This window comes from Lepisosteus oculatus, chromosome 15, assembly GCF_040954835.1.
Source record: "Lepisosteus oculatus isolate fLepOcu1 chromosome 15, fLepOcu1.hap2, whole genome shotgun sequence".
NCBI classification, from domain to species: domain Eukaryota; kingdom Metazoa; phylum Chordata; class Actinopteri; order Semionotiformes; family Lepisosteidae; genus Lepisosteus; species Lepisosteus oculatus.
Window position 1 is genome coordinate 24463431 of NC_090710.1, and position 20034 is coordinate 24483464.

Here is a 20034-nt window from a genome sequence, read left to right on the forward strand (position 1 = left end):
TATACCAAAGGGCATGAACTATAAATCAACAACCAGAACCTGAATTTACATTTGCTCTCTGGTTATACTTGGTCTTAAAAAATGTTTTGTTTTATGGACCTCACTGGACTAATTTCAGGTGAAGTGTATATGTTATGATTGTTGCTACAGATTTAAGATTTTCAACAGTGAGGAGAGGAAACCAGAATACTGTTTTGATGATGATGGCTTTTGCTTATAACTGAGATCACAAATCTGGCAAGAAATATAGCGAATATGTGATTAGGTACAGTATATATTTGACTACTGAATAAAATCTACTTTTCTGAGGTTTATAAAAATATTTTTAAATGTTAATTTCCAAATGTTAAACTATTAAATGTAATATAAAATCTTGATAAATGTGACCTACTGTATTCCTATTGTCAGGTAGAACTTTAAATTCTTGAACTTTTCAAGTCAAATGTAAAGGCAAGCATGATCTGATTCTCTATGAGATGCACATCTTGCCAAAAGCACTAATTTGTGCAAAACAAGTTTTTTTTGCCTGAGAAATATATACTCTCCCATGCTTGGTTAAGCACTTTGTTCTGTAGTCTCTTAATATTATCCACTCGGAAGACTGAACAAATCTTGTATTGCAAGACCGCTTCCTCTCGTTACACAAGAAATAAAAAGCTTAATATTAAAAAAAACAGAGAAAGGCATCTTTCTCTTCTGGTTGGTAATTAATATATTTATTTGAGGTAGTAAAATGTCTATGGTACATGATAGCTGTACTACCAAGTCTAAGATTTTCTTTTAGTTTTTCTTTCTCAAACATTAAATTATTATTTAAAGAGACAGTTAAGAGTTAATATATTGCTTTCACCTCTTAGTTTTTTTTATGGTCTCACATTTGAATTACTGAAAATATACAAACTAGAAAATAAAAAGTGCTTTACAGCTTATTAATCAAAGTTACCCAACATGTTCAAAGTCCCAATGGTATTGGTCTTCAGTGTTTTAATTGGATTATACATGTAGTTTGGTGGAGATGCAGGAGAAGCGAGATGATAGATCTGATCCACTGTGGAAGAACAAGAAAATAAAATTAGGGTGTAAACTTTCTTATAAAAATAAAATAGTGTAAAAAAATACTTGACATCCTTCCAAAGAGTTTTTGCTCATTCTTCAAAATATATAAAAACATAAAGCTTTAAGTGTGTGGGAATTGGCATGGGAAATCCATAAAGGTTATCTTATTACAGGTTTACAAAGCAAATATTAAACTAGGTGGAAATCAGATTTCACAAGAGAGATACAATGACCACTGCTCATGAAGCAAACAGAAAAATAAAATTTCTGCCAAAAAGCTGTAAAGTAGCAACAACAGGGGTCCAGCAGTGACATTTAATTTCCTCACGTTTGTATTTCCCAGGCTAAGACGTTATATAATCACATGCTAATGAGATTAAATCAATTTCTAATTTAAAAGACCCCCTATTTGCTATAGTAGCAGAATGTTTCACTGCATATTATTTAAAATATTAAAAGCCCATGGAATCATGGACAGGTTATAGGTTAAGAAAGGTTTGCTGCCATCACAGACTGAGAATTGGAAATTCAAGTACACGATTCAGTTTGTGTGTTTCTTCAATGAATTTTTTTTCAAAACCTTAAACAAAAATTAATACTTTCCATTATGACATTTTTTATATTGCCCTGAATGGTTTAAGTGATAGGAACACACTCTGGGCACCATTCTCAGAAGCTTGATAAGAAAAATCAATGACTGGAGATTTTATATTTATCAATTCACCCCGCCTAATGTAATTTTAAGACATTTTAAATAAACACCGAATTACTCTTGAATTTAATAATAATTGTAATTCCTTGGATATGTTAAGGATCCTAATGAGCTTTACAAACAGGAGTGAACCCACTTCAGCACTTTAGCCACTATTTGATGGATTGTCATTCAAATATAGTCACCTTCATATCATAGTGTACCCTGCCACTATACACGGGAATTAGTTTAGCAAATTCTGGTCTGAAGGATTGTGTACCATTTCTTGTTCCCACTAACACCACATACAAGCAGCCTGGTATTCCTCAGAATTCTTCCATCCCTATATAAACCAGGTCAAATATTTCATAGTTTCTGAGATATGACAGGATTCTGGTACTGCTGCTGAAAATGTTCCCCCTCCTTTTTAAGATTTTATTGGTATTCAGAATTCTTCATTTGCTGGTGTCCTTTTGTCTATTGAATTTTAAGGTTTGTACTCACCCTCAATATACAGTGGTTCTACGACATCATGATTAATTAGCTCAAAGTTCTCATGTCCAATCCAGTGTTCCACATTCCTTTTTCTGCCTGTAAAAAAGTTGTCTACCACTGTAACTTCATGGCCATCCATCATTAATTTATCAGTCAGATGTGATCCCACAAAGCCAGCTCCTCCTGTGATCTATTAAAAAACAAAATTTGCTTTTCCAACAAAACAGTACCAGGAGAAGCATCTTTCTTTCACATCCTTCTTTAACCAGACCATGAACTACAACATTATGTATTTCCTGTTGCTTTCTTTACATTGGAGACAACCAAAATTCTTGAAACACCAAACAGTTTATTTTTTCCAAGTGCTTTAACCATGATGATCTCAATTTGTCAATAAAGCTGACTAATATGGTTTAGTTTCTAGCCGATGGATTAAGTTTAGCTTTGATGTAGATTCATCAAAATATACAGAGTTGTCCTCCAAGCTCCTTTTCAAATTACTTTAGAAAGCAAAACTACTATAATGTCCATATTTCAACATGTTTGAGTAGATAGCTTCAGCAGCACGCACAGGCTGCAAAAAACAGTTTATTCCATGCTGAAAGGAAAGGAAAGAGACACTGCGTTTCGACTGTAAAGCCCTGTTCAGTTGTGAACCATTATCTGTTCCTCCACATTTCAACATGCTTGACAATGCATGCACAAAATGCACAAAAATAAAAAATCATATTGCAAGAGAGTGTTAAAAATATGAGGGCTTTCTCAAAGGTCACAAAGATACAATTTCTTTGTAAGAAAGATGGAGGTAGAAATCTGTGAATCAATCAAAACTCCCTTTGTAACAAGGAATGTTATTGGAATCCAAAAGAAGTACAGTAACTTTCAGTTGGACCACATCAACATACAGTTTCATAAGCTATCTACAAAATCAAACATGTCAAGGTATTCATGAAATATGCATGCTCATGCACACAAAATACACGTCAAAGTCAGATGCCCACAACAGATGGCTACACAAATAACCGCACATGAGTGCCAAGCTACAGTAGTCAGATATTCATATTATCTGATTTATGGTTTATTATTATTAGAATTTCATGATTAGCCATGCTCGCAGGTGGATCTTCATGTGCCTACAGTGTTTAAGGAAGAATAATCCTTGTAACACAGCTATATTGCTATATATGAATTCAGAGGTCCAGGGAATCAGAAAAGCTGCTCTTCTCTATTAACACATGGAAATTTGTTAATAGAAATTTGTAAGGGGAACACTTACCAAGATTCTTTTGCGGTCTTTCTCAGACAGGAACTTAACAGGTGGATATTTCTGTGTGAAACTAAAAAAAAGGTAAAAAATGTATTAATGAAATTTGAGAGATGCAGGCTATTGATGGAATAGGAAAAAATACAAAACACTATTGGAAAATAAAAGTATGAGGCTCCTAACTGTCTCAACAGTGTGTAGCTCAGGCCTTATAGTTCACAGGTTTGATCCTGGACCTTGTCATTAGCTACACTGTGAGTGCGATTCCCCAAGTGACTTCAAATATTTGACTGTCTTGGTTGGGAAAGATTTAATTTATCCAAGGTATCCTTATCTTGATGACCACAAGCAAGTTGCTGTGACCAGCTGGCCACCAACTGTGAAATCAGTTCTCCAATGGATGTTAGGTTAATTCCATAACTATCGCTCTTTTAATCATCTCTTTTTATATCTCTCTTTCCATCATCTTTGCAGTTCTACATCCAAGCTCTGCCTTTACACCCACGCTGATCCCCTGTGAAAAACAGGTCACTTGAAATTCCTCGCATTGACTCTCCTTTCTTATCATTCTTGATTCCCTTCACTTTTCTCACTGTTCACTCACACAATTCAAGTGGACCTTGTTTGAAAGTCTTGAAAAGCCTTCTGCTTACATACTTTTAATTTATTTTTCACTCTATTTGTATTACAGTAAAAATATGGTTGAAAAGGCATTGCAGCTGTTTTCTTTAAAAAGAAACATAAATATATATTTTTATAGGAAATACTACTTCCTATTAGAAACCTTTTGAGAACCTTCCTACTTCTCATAATACGATCCTGAATAATTAAAGTGCATCTGCATTTTACTTTATTTTTTATGCAATTACTTTATGAAGTTAATTTGTTGAAAAGGATAACTGTAAGTAATCTCAAAACAAGAGCAAATGGGACATATAAAACAGTTCAATACTGTGTCTGAATCAAACGGCTTATAGAGGTTTTAGTAAACATACAGAGTTTTTATTCATATCAAGGAAGGAAAGTATACCTGACTTCCAAATCTCTGATTTTCTCCCGGAGAGGACCAACAATCTTAAACAGAAAAAAAAACAATTAACAGGCTTACAATTGTGTTAATATTGATGAGGTCTTTAAAAATAACCATATTAAGAAAATCACAGTTACAGTATATGTGAGAAATTGAAAATATTGACTCTCAATAAATGTAATTGATTTCTTTAGTGTAATGAGAATTCTTCCGATATCATTGCAGATATTACAACTGATACCAAAATAATTGCAATTGAATTTAGATGAGAAAAATTATGCCTGTATTTTACCAGAAATATATATTCTATTTGCAGTTTTACTGATAGCATGTGAACCAGAAAATAAAGACAAGAAAATTTCATAACATTTTAAAATTCTGTTAACAAATTTGCCCCTCCCTTATCTACATTGATATACAGTAATCTTTTTCTTGCTTTATCACATTCTCTAAGTCAGTATTTGATGAGAAATATAATATATAAAAATGTTCAGATCCTAAAGAACTACTGTAACATTTAAGTTGCCTATATCCTAGTGTTTAAATTTTCATGGTCAAGTAACATCACACTCACAGTGCTATGCACTGGATTTTCACTCAAAGCCAAAGAAAATTAAGAACATAAAGAAGGTTACAAATTAGGTTTCCATTTTTGAGTCCCCACATAACCTTCTTTGATCCAAACTAAAAAAAAAAAAGATTTTGTTCCCTTATCATATTCTTTTTATGACAGGAAAAAACATTCTTTATAATTCCCAGGCTTTGAAAAAAATGTAAAAGGGACTAAATAATCATTGGGCACTTTGAAGTCCCAACCTAGTGAATTATAAGTGATGTCACTCATGTCTTTGAATTCAAGTAAATAAATAATGGCTGGTTTTTATGATTGACATTCTCTTAGTCATTTCAATACCCCATTCCCTAATCTGCTAAAATGGTTTAAAGGTGACTTGTCTTTTTACCTGTGACACAATATTAATTTATTCTTTGTTGGAAAATTAACTCTATATAAAGTTACCACTGAAAACTTTCACCATCACCTATTCATCTTCTATAGCAACCATTTTATCTCTGAGATGCTTCATTTCCTCCCTTTCTGATCTTTTCTTATTGCAACACTGAAAAAAGCCCTTGACATTAGTTTTGGGTTGCCATAGCTACAGTATATTGCTTTCTTTCTCTTGGTTTTCTGAAATGTTTCTTGACTTATGCTTATAGCTAAGAGTTTGTTCTGTGCTAATATTTTATATTTATTTCTAATGATCCATTAAGATTAATCCATAGGCCTTAGTATTATAAACCTGTTTAATAATGGCCTAAGAAGTTTAGACCAGGATTTGTTAACCTTTGGGATTATTTTTTTTATTCTTCTAGAACTACATTTCTGAAGTGTAATCATATATTTTCTGATGAAGTCTTAATTAATTTCAATCCCTTTCACTTAAGTTCTAATTCTCTTAAAGCTAGCCTTTCTAAAATCATAAACCATCCCTTTAGATTCTGCAATTCTGCCTTTGAAATATACCTCAAAAGTGATCACACTGAGGTCATGATTTCCCAATGCGTCTCTTAATTCTACTGTTTCTTACTCTAATTGCATCAATTCAAAAGATCTGATCAACACAAACTCTACCTTACTGGTGCTCTGACTACAAAAGAAGTTCTAAAAGGATTAGCTATTTCTTACAAAGTATAAAGAGAAAAAAGACGGATTAAGGATTACATATGAGCTACAAAAAAGTCTCAGGCTCAGAAAAGACACTAATCCTAATATTTAAAGGCATTTAACACAGGGACAGGTCAGGGGACTGAACCTCTTTAGCTTAGAACAAACGTCAATTCTGAAAAATGTGATTGAGTTCTTTAGGAATTTAAAGGGGATTTACAATATTCTCTTCAAACACTTCATCAAACTAATTGCAGAGCCCAGGCCAGAAGTTCAAGACAATCCCTTATCATAACACATAGGTAAACAGAAAACTCTACCTAAGCTGATTCAATCGGGTATTTATAGAGACATTTTTTTAATTTGTTGGACTGTAACAATACAGAACTGATTAGTCAAATACATTCATTTACTCAGTGCTTAAATCGCAATGAAAAAGCACAATAGCTGTAAGTGGAGATGATATCACAGAACTATGTCACTCATTACAGTGGGACAATAAAACTACCACTTATGTACTATAGTTAATATCTTGCACATAGAACAAAATAAAATAAATCATGTATTGATTGAATAATCAACAGAAACGTTTATGTTTTAAAATATGCAGAGTTAAACAGGATCTGAAAACTGTAGCAAATCATTTACTACACAATATTCTTGTTTTACAATCTATGTGTTAAGATTTTCCTTCATGAAACATTTTTGATTGCACTCTAACATAATATTACCCTTGCTTGTTAACCATCAATTCAAATACCATTATTTATTGAGGAATGGCTCTGTGTGCATCTTTGACTCTGCAGTCTGATTTTTGCTTTTAACGGACACCTCTGACAACCCCTGCAGAGCTTTATGTATAATACCAAGATCACTGCAGTTTAAAGCCTCGTGAGTAGTTAATTAACCCATCATATATTTTAAACTGATAAGGCACAGTGGTAATAACTGTGATTAGCAATGCTGCCTTGCATTGCTGGATCCCAGGGTTCAATTCTGCACCTGAGGTGCTATCTGCATGGACTTTGTTTGGGTTTCCACAATCCAAAAATACAGTGGTAGGTTACTTGGCTTCTGGGAACATTGGCCCTAGGTGTGAGTGCTTATGTGTGCTCTGCAATGGATTGGGTTCCATCCAGGATCTAACCTGCTTTGTACCTGTGGCTTGCCGTGATAGACTCTGGCTTCACCATGACCTTGAAGTGCATAGAAAATGGAAGGATGGATAGATTATGCATAGTTTAAATGTCAAGCACTTTGTCACATTCTTTTAGATCCAGTCTGTTTTTTTGGGGGGGAACATGGAGGAAATTTAAGTTGTCTAGTAAGACTTTTGAAATGTTTTGTGCCTTCCACATCTTTCATAACATTACTGACTGCAGGTTCTAACCAATGAGTAGATCATTACCCCCACTACAACATCTGGAAACATTGCTTGCAGCTGGCTCACATCTCTAGTATTTTATCCAAACACTACGAAGTGCCAACATAAGCCATTGCTAACAAATACTTTCAGATGATACACATTTAACTTGTCACGATTCCACTGCAGATAAATCACTAATAGTATAAATTTGGTAAAATATTAATTGGAGCATTTATATCAGCTAACTGCACCCACCATCAAATCACTCGTTTTTATTCAAGCCATCAACAAGCAAAACAGTTCAGCAGGAAGTGCTAAAAATTCATTACAATTCATTATATTTCCAAGAAAATATAATCCTGCATATTAGAGCATACTATGTTGGATTGCAAAATCTTTACTATGTCCTGATCATTTGACTGCAGGCAGTCAATTTTTTGTTCAAAAGGGCAATGCAAATGAACATCTGCTTTGTTTCTTTATAAGCAAACATGGAAGCTGTTTGCTTGTTACCTCTACATGAGCCTTATACAGGCTGTATTAGACCATTTTAAACTTTAAAAGCAAACAGAAAATAAACATTTGGAGGAGGTCTGCTCATCTGTGTCTTTTCTGCTTATGTGCTTTGCTGTGTGCATGTTTAATTATCTATTTATGGAGTGTTTTTGTTGTCAGTGTTCTATCTAGAGAATAGTTAGCTAAAGCTTTTGACAGCTTTATTTTGTGCAATTTCTCAGAGCCTTAATTGCTGATACACATCTCAGCCAAGCTTGCAATGGATCAACCATCTGATCCACTCATAAACAAGACATTTTTTTCAGGGTTTTGGACATTTTTTCTCAGTTCAATCTATAAGAACATCTATATTTATCACAATTCTACATTATCTATATTTCCTATGGTCTATATTATTAATATATGCAATCAAAAGTGCACGTCTGCATTTTTATTTTTAGCTTTTTTTTTTTTGCTCATGTCATTTTTCCTGTATGCCCGACAGGGTTTACACTACTGTGTTTCACAAAACTTCCTGGTAAATTTGCAATCATTTCATCCTCCCTTTTGATTTTCAAATGTGACCTTTCGACATAGCTACATGATCCACCACTACCTTTACTGACACTCATGTTGAACATTGCAAGACATGCACGCAGTACTGAACATTCAACTGACCTACATTTCAGAAGCAGGACATGTTATATAATTAAAGTTTAAGGCTGAATGGAGGACAGTAATGAAGGACATAAGAGAAACTGTTTGATCACATAATATACATAATAATCTGCTAAATTCTAACATGCAGCATTAGCAGTGTGGTCTTAGACTGAAGCTTCAGACTAAAAGGTAAGGGGTCTATGAACTGGCAATTTCAGAAGCCTGCATGCAAACTAAGCACTGCTTTTACTTGGGATTATGACACAAAAGTAACAATGGAAAAAAAAAACATCACTAACCTCTTCTATTTTCCGGTCAATCTTAAGTTCGCCATTTTCCTGTATGGACCTGAAGAAGAAAATATTTGTCAGAGAAAGGGTTACGTTTGACACAACCTGAACCAAAACCCTACAGGGGTAATTGACAAGCAAGTAGTCTTTATAGTGTATTGGTTCAATCTAGTCTCCACAACAATGCAACGGACAGTTACATATTTCTGGAAATGGCTGGAAAAAGAAGAGGTCTTAGAGAGCAAAGATACTTCCTTGTACATTTATAGAACTGGGAGAAAGGAATCACCTGGACACCCCCCAATTAATGCTGGGGTGATACAGAGAAATAGAAGGAGGTACACTTAAAGGTGGGTGACCATCCTTCATTCAAGAAAGAATGCTGGATCACTGCAACTAAGCAGTGAACTGTTGACCTGATTGTGGTCCAGGCACCACAGTTCAAATAGTTGCAATTTATAGAATTGAAGTGCCTGGTGAAAAGTGATCTAGCACTCTAAATAGTGACAACACCAACGACAACCCTACATCATCAGTGGGTGAACCCATAGTTGCCACATTGTGGTTTGACCATAGCAAAAACAGGCCTAGAGCTCTATGAGAGGTGTAACCTAAACGGAACAGTTTCAATGGAGTGTGTAAGTGATATCCCACGGTTATTTGGAAGACTCAGTACTGATAGACCTTGCATTGGAAAGTAGTACAATGAACATGAACTATACTACCCTCATTAGCAGCATGTTCTAGGCTTAGGTACTGTATCTGGCAAAATTGCCATGCCACCCTCCAAGGTAAGCATCTTAGCTACCGGTAATGCAGTTATGAAAGCCAAGCATGGGTAGACAAAACAGGAGTTACAATATCTACATCATGGAGCACCTTTAGCTATTTTCAGTGACATAATTGCCTTTATTCCTTATTACATGCACCTGTGTAATCTTAACCTCTCACCTCTTTCCCATCTTTCTCCTGTAACCCTGAAAATGTTAGGTTATCATTGTTCTTTTGGGGAATTCCAGAGAAACATAACGAACCTGGATGTTATCAAGAGGACAGCCAATGAGTTATAATATGAACTATACAATTAAATCTCCAGGGGTTCACTGGAGCACCAAGGTGTGCAAGGATTGCAAAGGGGAAAATGCAGAGGTAATGTGGAATACTCAAAATGGAACTGGCAGTTTGAGTTTCTCCAGACAATACTTATTTTTGTATTGAACTCTTGATTCACTGTAGCCATCTCCTTATGCTATGAATCTAGTAAAATTATCATTTTGTAACCTAATAGCATCAGAATATTCAATATGGGTACATTTAAAATCAGTGCAGAGACCTGTACAAAATGTATTTTCATTATATACAACAATGAAAACAGTAAGTTATTTTTCCATCAAAGGATGCATTCCCACAATAAAGGAGCACCTTCTTAATTGTTTATACACAAACATTCAGACAAGGGTTGAGTGCAATGACTATCTACTTATTTCTAGTGTTTTATTTTCTTTTCTTTTCAATTTATTTCTCCTTTCTGATTTTGTTCATTATCATTACAATGTGGTCTTAACTTACTAGGCTACACAATGATTTCTATCCAACTCCACTTTTAAAACTGTTAATCCTATATTTAATTTGCTCATTAAGAACAGTTTAAAATTTTAAACAACAAAAGCACTACTGTACCTCATGTTCGTGTAGGTCCCCCAAACAGCTGAAAAATAAAAAAAATATGGATGATAAAGAAATTAAAAACACAAGCATTGTTTTCCTTAAGATAACATTGTACTTTTATTCACATTTTAATTGTTTATGTTCTATCAAAGAATGTCCATTATTTCATTAATACTAAATATCACTGGACTGAACACACACTGCAGGAGAGTCAGGGAGTTTGAGAACACAAGAGAGACAAGGTTACTATCATTCTGAACAGCGCTTATACCCCTTACTTGTTAATTAACTCACTGATTGTTCTTTCTTTATATGTAAACAGCCTATATCACTTTTTTGCTATAATTTGTAATTGATAGTACAAACCTTGAGAAGTACTTTGATTGAAATATTTGAGTTATTCTAAAATATTTTTCTGCAGGCAGTATTATCTTCCACCAATACTATCAAGACAGACATCATGCATACTATTATTATAAGCTATATTATTTAAAATGAAATAAATTAAAACAGCTAAGAAAAACAGAAAACAATACGGCTTTTAATAACAGGCAATATGATTTTAGTGCATTTCCTGTGGACATCTATGTAGTCTGGAGGATATTTTTTCTTCACTATTCAAATTGTTAGATATGACAATAAAAAGGTTATATATTGTATTCATTCAACTTAGTCTATTTGGTTGCTAGTAAAACATTGCTGACAGCATGCAACTAAAATAAATGTCATCCATTAGGTGAATTCTATTTATTTGCAGAATCTTCTGGGTTGACATCAGAATCTAGATGTAAATTATAATGAGGTGGTCCAAATATGGACTAGCCTTTGGTCTGGTGTTAAAAAATAAAGGTTGTTTAGAAAACACTCATGTCCACTGCGAAACACGGTGTGAGGTCTTTTATGTTTTGGGGTCCTTCTACCAAGAAGCTCTAGCTGGGCTGAAATTGGATATTTTAAGATAACAATGATACAAAGCCTGCATCAAAACTGAGAAAGAAGACATTAATGCCACACACAAATAAATGTTCTTGGCTGATCACCCAAATCGCCGGACATTAATCCAATCAAATTCAAAACAGAGATTCACAAACAAAAAGAAAAGACCTAAAGGACTTAGAAAGACCTGGTAAGAGGAATTGTTGGAATTCCCCCTCAGAAGTGCCGCAGCCTCATAGCAGGAGGCATCCCGTCAGTGTTATCCATGCCAGAGGAGGACTGACAAAATACCAGTTACCTTGGATGTGAATAAATGCGACCATCAGGTCAAAAAATATCCATAAAATGCACTTTGAAAGAATCTCTGGAGCATTTTGAAATAATTAAGAATTACTCAAAGAAAGCATTTTTTTAAACTAGGAAACGCTCAGGGAAAAAAACAATACTTTGTAATCATTTATTTAACCAGATTAGGCAACGGAGAACTAATCAGCTTTACAATGACTTACATGGAGAGTACCCATTAGTACAGCAAGGCAATTACTAGTGCAATCTGAGTAAAGTACATTACTCTAGTCTAGGGCACAACAATAGGATTCTGTCTGGGATTAAAAACCACAAACCTCTGGTCTTGAGTACAGAGCCCTAACCACTACTCTACGTAACTGCCTCTCCAAAAACAATTTATCAGCAGTGTCAATATGTTTTGACAAAGAAATTATTAAAAGACTTAAAAAGGATACTGTATTAAAGATAAATAATACCTTCAAAATTTGTAAGCATAGAACTTGAGATTTTAGCTGTAATGATACTGAGTATTGATGAGTGTTGTCATTGTGTCCTTACAGATAAAGCTATCAGAACATTTTGTCTTAAGCTAATATTTACTTTTCAGTGCAATGTTGCTTCTAATACTTGTCAAACAAGTATTAAGCTAACTGCATTAGGATTACAGCATTTCATTTCTCTGCATAATTTCTATGCACAGTGTACACAATAATTAATGCATACTAACTAGTGCACTAAAGAAAAACAGCTATTATTCTGCTTATAAAAAAATCAGACGTATGAATTGCATGAATCAGACTTAGTATGACAGTGTACAAGTTGATTTTCAAATACAATCTAGATTCAAAGCAATCAGTCACACAAACTCTTGTGGATCTCAGCCAAATCAGGTGTGGTGATGAAGATTTCACAATCAAAACATTGTTTTCTTCTATTTTTCACAGTGGAATTAACCTTGAATAGCCTTGTTTTTAAAAGTCAATAATAAATATTTCTAACCAAGCACACAATGACAGGTTTAAGGTTTAGAGGTTGAGCAACTCAATATTTCATAAAAAAACTATTTCTTTTGAAAACGTGGTGAGAAAAAAAAGCCATAAACAGGGGCCTTCTGACTAAGATAGAAGATCTGTCAAAACAGGTCTGTACAAGGATCATACAGTATAACTAACCAAATGTCTTCAAATTCCATCAAGAATAAAATTAATTAAATGAATGTTGTGCCATGTTTTTTTAAAATGATTAGGACATTTCCAAGATCAAAAGTGGATTTATGCAATGTCTTTTAAAATCTTCAGTTTTTTTCAGTTCTAATGAGCTGGAGTGAACATTCATTGACAAAGTTTTTCATCACAATTAATGAAACTGAAAAATGGTAGTGGCTTGTACAGCATCAGAAGAGATTAGCTTCTGAGAAATAGCTTTCTGTAAACAGCATTGGAAAGATGGGATTAGGTATCTGTTTACAGCATGGAAAAGAGTGGAAATGTGTTAACAAATAAACCATTCCCATCTGTAAAGTTATTATGAGCCAGTTCTATTTTTTCTGTGATCTAGTAAATTTCTCTTCCATTACACAAAATCCAGCAACTACTTCATGAGATTCCTCATACCTTCTACCTCATACCTGTCTTCATTATATTCATAATCTTCATTATATTCTCCTATCTCCTCTTTCCTTCTTCTTCCTCTGCCTTTCAGCCAGCTCCTCAAGGTCATACAGCAAGTGAAACTGTAACAGAGCTTGGTTAAGGTCCAATACTGACATAATGCTCCAATGCGGACATAATATTACCAGTCTTTAATTAATCAGGATTAGACTGCTATCATGTTTTATGGACTGAAATAATTACTAAATTACTAAACAGACTTTGATATGTCCAGGAGTCTATGACTAACACAACTCTCTTCTATATATAAATTCTGTCCTGTGTAATTACATTGGCCCTCTTATGTTTAAAATATTGATGACATACAAGACACTGAACAGTTGGGATCCAGATTATGTTGGAAGATTTACTGAAGGATTATAGTCCAAAACTTAGTCACAGATCTGATGATTTAGGTTTTTGTATTCTGCCTATGGCCATGATCTAACAGAATTAGCATTAGTGCATTGTCTTGTGCAATGTCAAGGTCTTGGAACTCATTGATCAATTCTTTAATAGAATATCTACAAGTGTGGACATTCTAAAATTTTGTTTAAAGGACTTTGTTTTCACTTCAGATTGGAATGTATTTGTATTGCTGTTTTTATTTGATCTAATAAGTGATCCCACATAAACAAGGCCCCAGACAACAGAACCTTTTGGAATTAAGCATTGAGGAATATAGAATGATCTTTAGCTTGGAATGCTCTAGGATGGAGACTTCAAAAGCATGTATTTTCTGAAAGTATTTAATACACCACAGTTGTGTTATTAATTTTTAAAATAATGATGAATATGTTTGAATACCTGCAAATGACAGCCACACCATGTGTCCAATGTAAGGTAAGCAAACAGCTACACTTCCACAGCCTTTCTAGATCCAGGTGATCTATGGGAGTTTACGAAGTTCTGTCAGTGTGTTTCACTTAAGCATTAGCTCAGCTTGATTTACATATATTACACAGGCTCATTCACAGGTTCATTGAGGTCATGATCACCTAAGGAAAAATCTTGCCATGTAAGATCCTGACAGATAACACAACCTAATTTACGTATACAAAGTTTCTCTTTGTTTAGCCTATACATTTTTGTGGAGAATTAGGTTAAGCCCTTTTCACCAATTTCAAGATGATGGCTTAACCGTGTAAACAATCAACTTGTTATGACGAGCCTTATCATGGGAATGGCTTAAAATGAAAAAGAGTATTTAAAATTGACATTCTCAAAATTCATCTAACTGAATAAATGGACAAACCTACAAAATAGGTTTATTCCATGCTGAAAACAGAAGAAAGAAAACTGTGGAGCAGCCGAAACATTGTGTTTTCTTTCTTCTCTTTTCAGCATGGAATAAACCTACTAAGTGTTCCTTTGCAGCCTACACATTCTGACCCAGCTACCCACCTGAACTGCTTAAACCTACAAAATGCTCACTTAGACAATTTCTCATTGCTCTCTATAATCCTTCTAAAATTCATGATCATTAATCCAGGAGATTATGATAAAATAAACAAAGAAATTAGGAATACAAATGTGAACAATAGCTGCAGGGTTCCTTTATTGGTTGGCTCCCTAATAAAAGCAACATTTAAATTATCCTTATTTTTAATAAATTAAATTTATTTTTATGTCTACGTTTATATGCACTATATTGTGGTCTTCTTAGAAAAAAAATCAATCCTAATTGAGCGCTGTGGGAATAAACATAAAGACCAAAGTTTTAATATACACTGCTGTCCAGTTTTTATTTTTACAACTGTTAGGAACTGGACATCACCAACATCACATCAAGACACTTGTTGGTCATCAGTAAACAGGCAGTAAAGATGGCAAAATACAGGAACTGGGTTTTATACAGGATAAAAGCCATGTAAAAAATAATACTTAGGTTTTTTTTTCAATAATGTTAAAACATGGACTAAATACAGTTAAATACAGTATGAATATAATGTCTGTTTGTTGCTAGTGGATATAACTCTTTGTACTGCTATTAAGAATCAAAGGAAATGGTGTGATCACTTTAATTCTGTCTCGGTGCAGAGACTGAAGATATCACATGAATGCATAGTAAAAACAGTTCGAGTAGGTCCACACGCACCGACAGGAAACTTCACTATCTCATGGTTAAAAAGCTCACAGATGTGCTGGGGCACATAATAAATGTTGAATACTGTTTTTTTGTATCAAAACATCTGCAGGCGCATAAGCTGTTTGCGTCACATTGGGCTTCAGCTGTGCAAACATAAGGCCTTTTTCAATTCTTTCATCCTTTATGTTGTTGGGGCGGTGCAGTGGCTCTGTGGCTAAGGATCTGTGCCTGTGGCTGGAAGGTTCATATCCCACAGCCGGCAGAGGAATCCTACTCCGTTGGGCCCCTGAGCAAGGCCCTTAACCCTAACTGCTCCAGGGCCGCCGTACAATGGCAGACCCTGCGCTCTGACCCCAAGCTTCTCTCCCTGTCTGTGTGTCTTATGGAGAGCAAGTTGTAGCATGGGAAAAGACAAATTCCTAATACAAGAAATTGTATATGTTCAATAAAGTGATTTATCTTATCTGGGGGTAAATTAGGAATACAGCAGCAGAGTTACGTACAGAACATCAACTGAATTATCAGTATACCGAAGCAATTGCAAAGTAACACCTTGCTCTACTTTGGAAGTCACAAGCACTTAATAATTACTAAAGAACTGAGAATTCCCCAGCCACGACCTCAAATGGAGTGTATCAGTAAATCTGCAATTACGCAATTATCACCTCATAGTCCTCTCTGCTGAAGAATAAAAAGGTTTAGTTCCTTTAGACTTTCTGTGTAGAGTATTTCTTTAAATTATGGAATGGAATAGTTTACTCTTCTAAGAACTGACTCCAGAGCAGAAAAATCCATTTTGTAACACGGAGACCAAAACTGAGAATATGCTCAAGCTCACTTGAGTCTAAACTCATGGTACAACACAAATGTTCAGCATGGTTAAATATGTCAGAAAGGGACAGTCTGGAAAGAAAAAAAAAGATAAATAAAAAAGAGAAAGAAAGTGAACACAATCAAAGTCTGTAGCTTGCAGTGCTCTATGCAGGAGTTGTACTGTAGATCTTGTCAGTGCGTTGCTACTATAGCACATTACATCCAAGTAGGATCTTATCTAAACTGCTAACACCTTTCATCGACCACAGCAAAGCTGTCTAAAGTACTACTTAACGTGTTTTTCTTACCAGACCTTGCATCCTATCACAACAAGCGCAGTACCACATGCATTAGTAAGAACACAAGGTCTCATCACAGACACCTAAACATTGTTGAGTCTTTGTAGTGTATCTCCACAGCCAAAGTTAGTGCATAGTACTTAGCAGTCCTATAAAAGCAAGTACGTACGGTCATGACGAATGCATAAGAATAGAGAGGATTTACAGACAATCCTGTAAAGAGACCTTACTTGATAATTTTATTTTACTTTCTGAAATTGTTCTGATTAAGAATAACATGTTATAAAAGTTTTTTCTACTTAATTGAAAAGTCAACAATAAATTGAGTACGATACACAATACATTCACATAACAAGATTTCCTGATAGTCTTTAGAAGCGGGACGTTTAACTGCCTAAACGTGGGCTACATTTTAACTTAATTGAAGGTTTATTTTAACGAAGAAGGATGAGACCAAAGTGTATCTCTGTCCACTTAGGAAATATTCATTTGAAACACATTTTCCTCTTAGCTGTTTCTATCAACAGCGGCGTACATGAGTGTCTTCACACAATCATACAGTTTTCTGCAGGCGAGGCATCTCGTTACTTACAGGCAACATAGGCGATCAAAGCGAGGGCAAACATCAGCTTCATCATTCTTCTGTTTATTCCATTTATCAGCCAAATAACCCGCTTCTTCATCATCCCCCCGCCAAAAGAAGTAAACCCAGAAGCATGCGAGCTTCTTTAAAGCATTTTATTTATAGGACTAAATATTCTTCTCCTGCAATAAACTTTACATTTTTCATTGCGCCAAAATATGCATGTACTTTTATTAATATCAGTGCGAAAAACGAACTCTACCTCAGCAAGAAGATAACGTGCTTTGGCAAAACACTGTTTTGCAAATATATAACGCCTTAACCACAAAAATGGTTAGGCTAGCTGGGCGACCAGCTACACATCCCATGCGATATAGTATTGAACCGTTTTCAGTTTCTTTTTTCTTAGTTACTATTTCAAAATTCCACGGGGAACTATGCGAGTTATCTTAACAAGCGCTCAAAATGGTAATGTCCCGTCGTTTTTACTTATTATTACCTAATTATTTTTCCCTTTAATGCGTACCTGTTTTGGTTTATTTATCTGAGCAAATGCCTTATTTTTTATTTACCAAACATAAAACGGACTATGCGATATAATAAATTCCATCTTTAGCCAGATTTCCTTCAAGGCCCCTAAGCTTCAGAGCGAGTACATCTTTAATCTACTAAGCGTCCTGCCGCGATTGCAGCCGTTCGCTATACAAAATGATAAATATAAAAAGTCCTTAATCTTATACAGTAGCTAAGAAATAAATATTTTATTTTAACGTTGTTTACAACAATGAAAAAATTAACTAATAATATATCAATAATTTAATTTTAACATGTAGATGAACTATAACCTCTGCCTTGTTCAGTCAACTTTAATCAATGACCGATGTGCAAACTTCTGATACATTGAAACAAGTGGCTTACTTCGACATTAATGTTGACACATTTAGACAGATAAGTACGCATACAGATGTAAAAAAGTATCGTGAGAAGTATGCCTTTACCATATTTTTTAATATGCTAGTGACAATTTGCGTTTTCCGAAAACTGTCAAGAAATAAAATATCTTGTTTTTAACATGAGGTCAATTAAAGCAATGTTTATTTACCCTAAACTAAAATAACGTGATCCCAGACCATCGTTGTTAAATTTTAAGCGATTCGCCATCTAAGGCATAAAATGGTACTTTTAAATCAAATTTTATTTTAAATTGGCTTGATGACAGTATCAGAATGGAGTTTCACGGTAGTATAGCGGTTAGCGTTGCTGCCTTGCAACTGCAGGAGTGAGTTCCCGCCTGAGACACATTCTGTTTGGAGTTTTCCTGTTCTCCTACTAGGTCCTAGTGGACGCCTGGCTTTTCACCGGATGCCCGCAGTCTCCCACGCTGTGGAGGTTACTTGTCTTTTTTAAATGGTCCCTATATAAATGTGTGTGTGCCTTTTGACGGACACACAGTCAGGTTGTATTCTGACTTGCACACGTTATCTCTCGTGATAGTCTTTGGTTCGCCACAGCCCTGTATTGGACTAAGCATTAACTGAAAATCGGTTATAATTTATCTAAACGACAAAACAAAGATTCTAATAGACCTTAAATTAGACCCTTCCTTAACATTCAGCATAGACGTAAATTCTTGCTGTCATGCTTTAGTTATTTCTAGTGAATTCAGCGACACCCGTGTCGGAGGTTCATCGTAACATGAATTAAGATGGTTATTTGCAATGTGTACTACTCAGCACATCCATGTAAACAGTTATGCTGTACATGTATGGAGGTGTCAGTCAGACATGTTAGCTCAATCATTGCAGTCTTATTGGATTTTTCTTTATAAAGAAATTATGTTTCTTTGCTTTGAAATTAACCAGCTCTGTTGCTCTCTAATTATTGCTATTCTTGTCTAAGCAACTATGGATATACTGTATGTCCGCCTCTCACTATCTGATAGGTCATCCAAGCTACTGTACATATTTTTTAGAGGTTTGTTGTAAAAAGGTATAAGAAACAACAGAATGAATGCAATACACTTAATTGTAAAAAAATATATAAAAATGTGAGTCTTGTTTGAAAAAAAACATCTGTACTTTGCCTGACATGTCAACAGTATTTGATCATATTGAATCTTCTGCCTACTTTAAGTCTTAAGACTTAGGGATTCAGCCTTTCTGTTTAATTAGATTACAACACCATGGAATGGTACAAACGTAGCATTTGAGATAAACGTACAAAAGATGTTACAAAGAACACCATGGAATACAGGTGCATATGAAAACCATATTCTAATCGCATAATGCCAGTAAAAAATTCCACCTTATATTGCAATTAAAAAATTGTTTACTCTGAACCTTATTATAATGTTTACAAAGTCATGGATGTATAAAGCGAATAAAAATTATCAAAATGTAAATATTATATTAATAAATTCCATGTTATTCACAGCATAAGCCTTTTCTTTTTCCAAAAGTAAATTCTTATATAACAAGTTTAGTACAGTAAATCAGGACATTGTCCTTTTCATAGCAACTTTATTTTTTAATATAGAAAATAGTTACATAAATTCTAGCCCGGTCCTTTAAATTGTAGTAAATGCAGTATTAGATGTTTTAAATATTTAAACATTTTAACTTTGTTATAATAAGCATTTTTTCAGTAGCTGCACATACATTTTAAAGTCTTCTTACAAAAAGCAGTGCTGTACAGTA

At 34.5% G+C, this 20034-nt stretch overlaps 1 protein-coding gene across 2 annotated transcripts in view; it reads right to left on the minus strand.

Annotated features, from left to right (window-relative positions):
• Positions 1 to 18011, minus strand: part of uxs1 (UDP-glucuronate decarboxylase 1) — a 42188-nt gene extending 24177 nt beyond the window's left edge. The window contains exons 1-7 of one of the 2 annotated variants that reach the window (XR_001480476.2): positions 17348 to 18011; positions 10694 to 10721; positions 9023 to 9071; positions 4537 to 4580; positions 3519 to 3579; positions 2252 to 2432; positions 944 to 1048 (exon numbers count right to left, since the gene is read on the minus strand). Coding sequence is in view for 1 of the 2 variants with exons in the window: in XM_015364430.2 (XP_015219916.1) it covers positions 944 to 1048; positions 2252 to 2432; positions 3519 to 3579; positions 4537 to 4580; positions 9023 to 9071; positions 10694 to 10721; positions 17348 to 17441 (562 nt within the window). In the remaining variant the exon portion in view is untranslated. The remainder of the gene's footprint in view (positions 1 to 943; positions 1049 to 2251; positions 2433 to 3518; positions 3580 to 4536; positions 4581 to 9022; positions 9072 to 10693; positions 10722 to 17347) is intronic. The other variant, XM_015364430.2, reaches the window with a different exon arrangement.
• Between the last annotated feature and the right edge of the window lie 2023 nt (positions 18012 to 20034).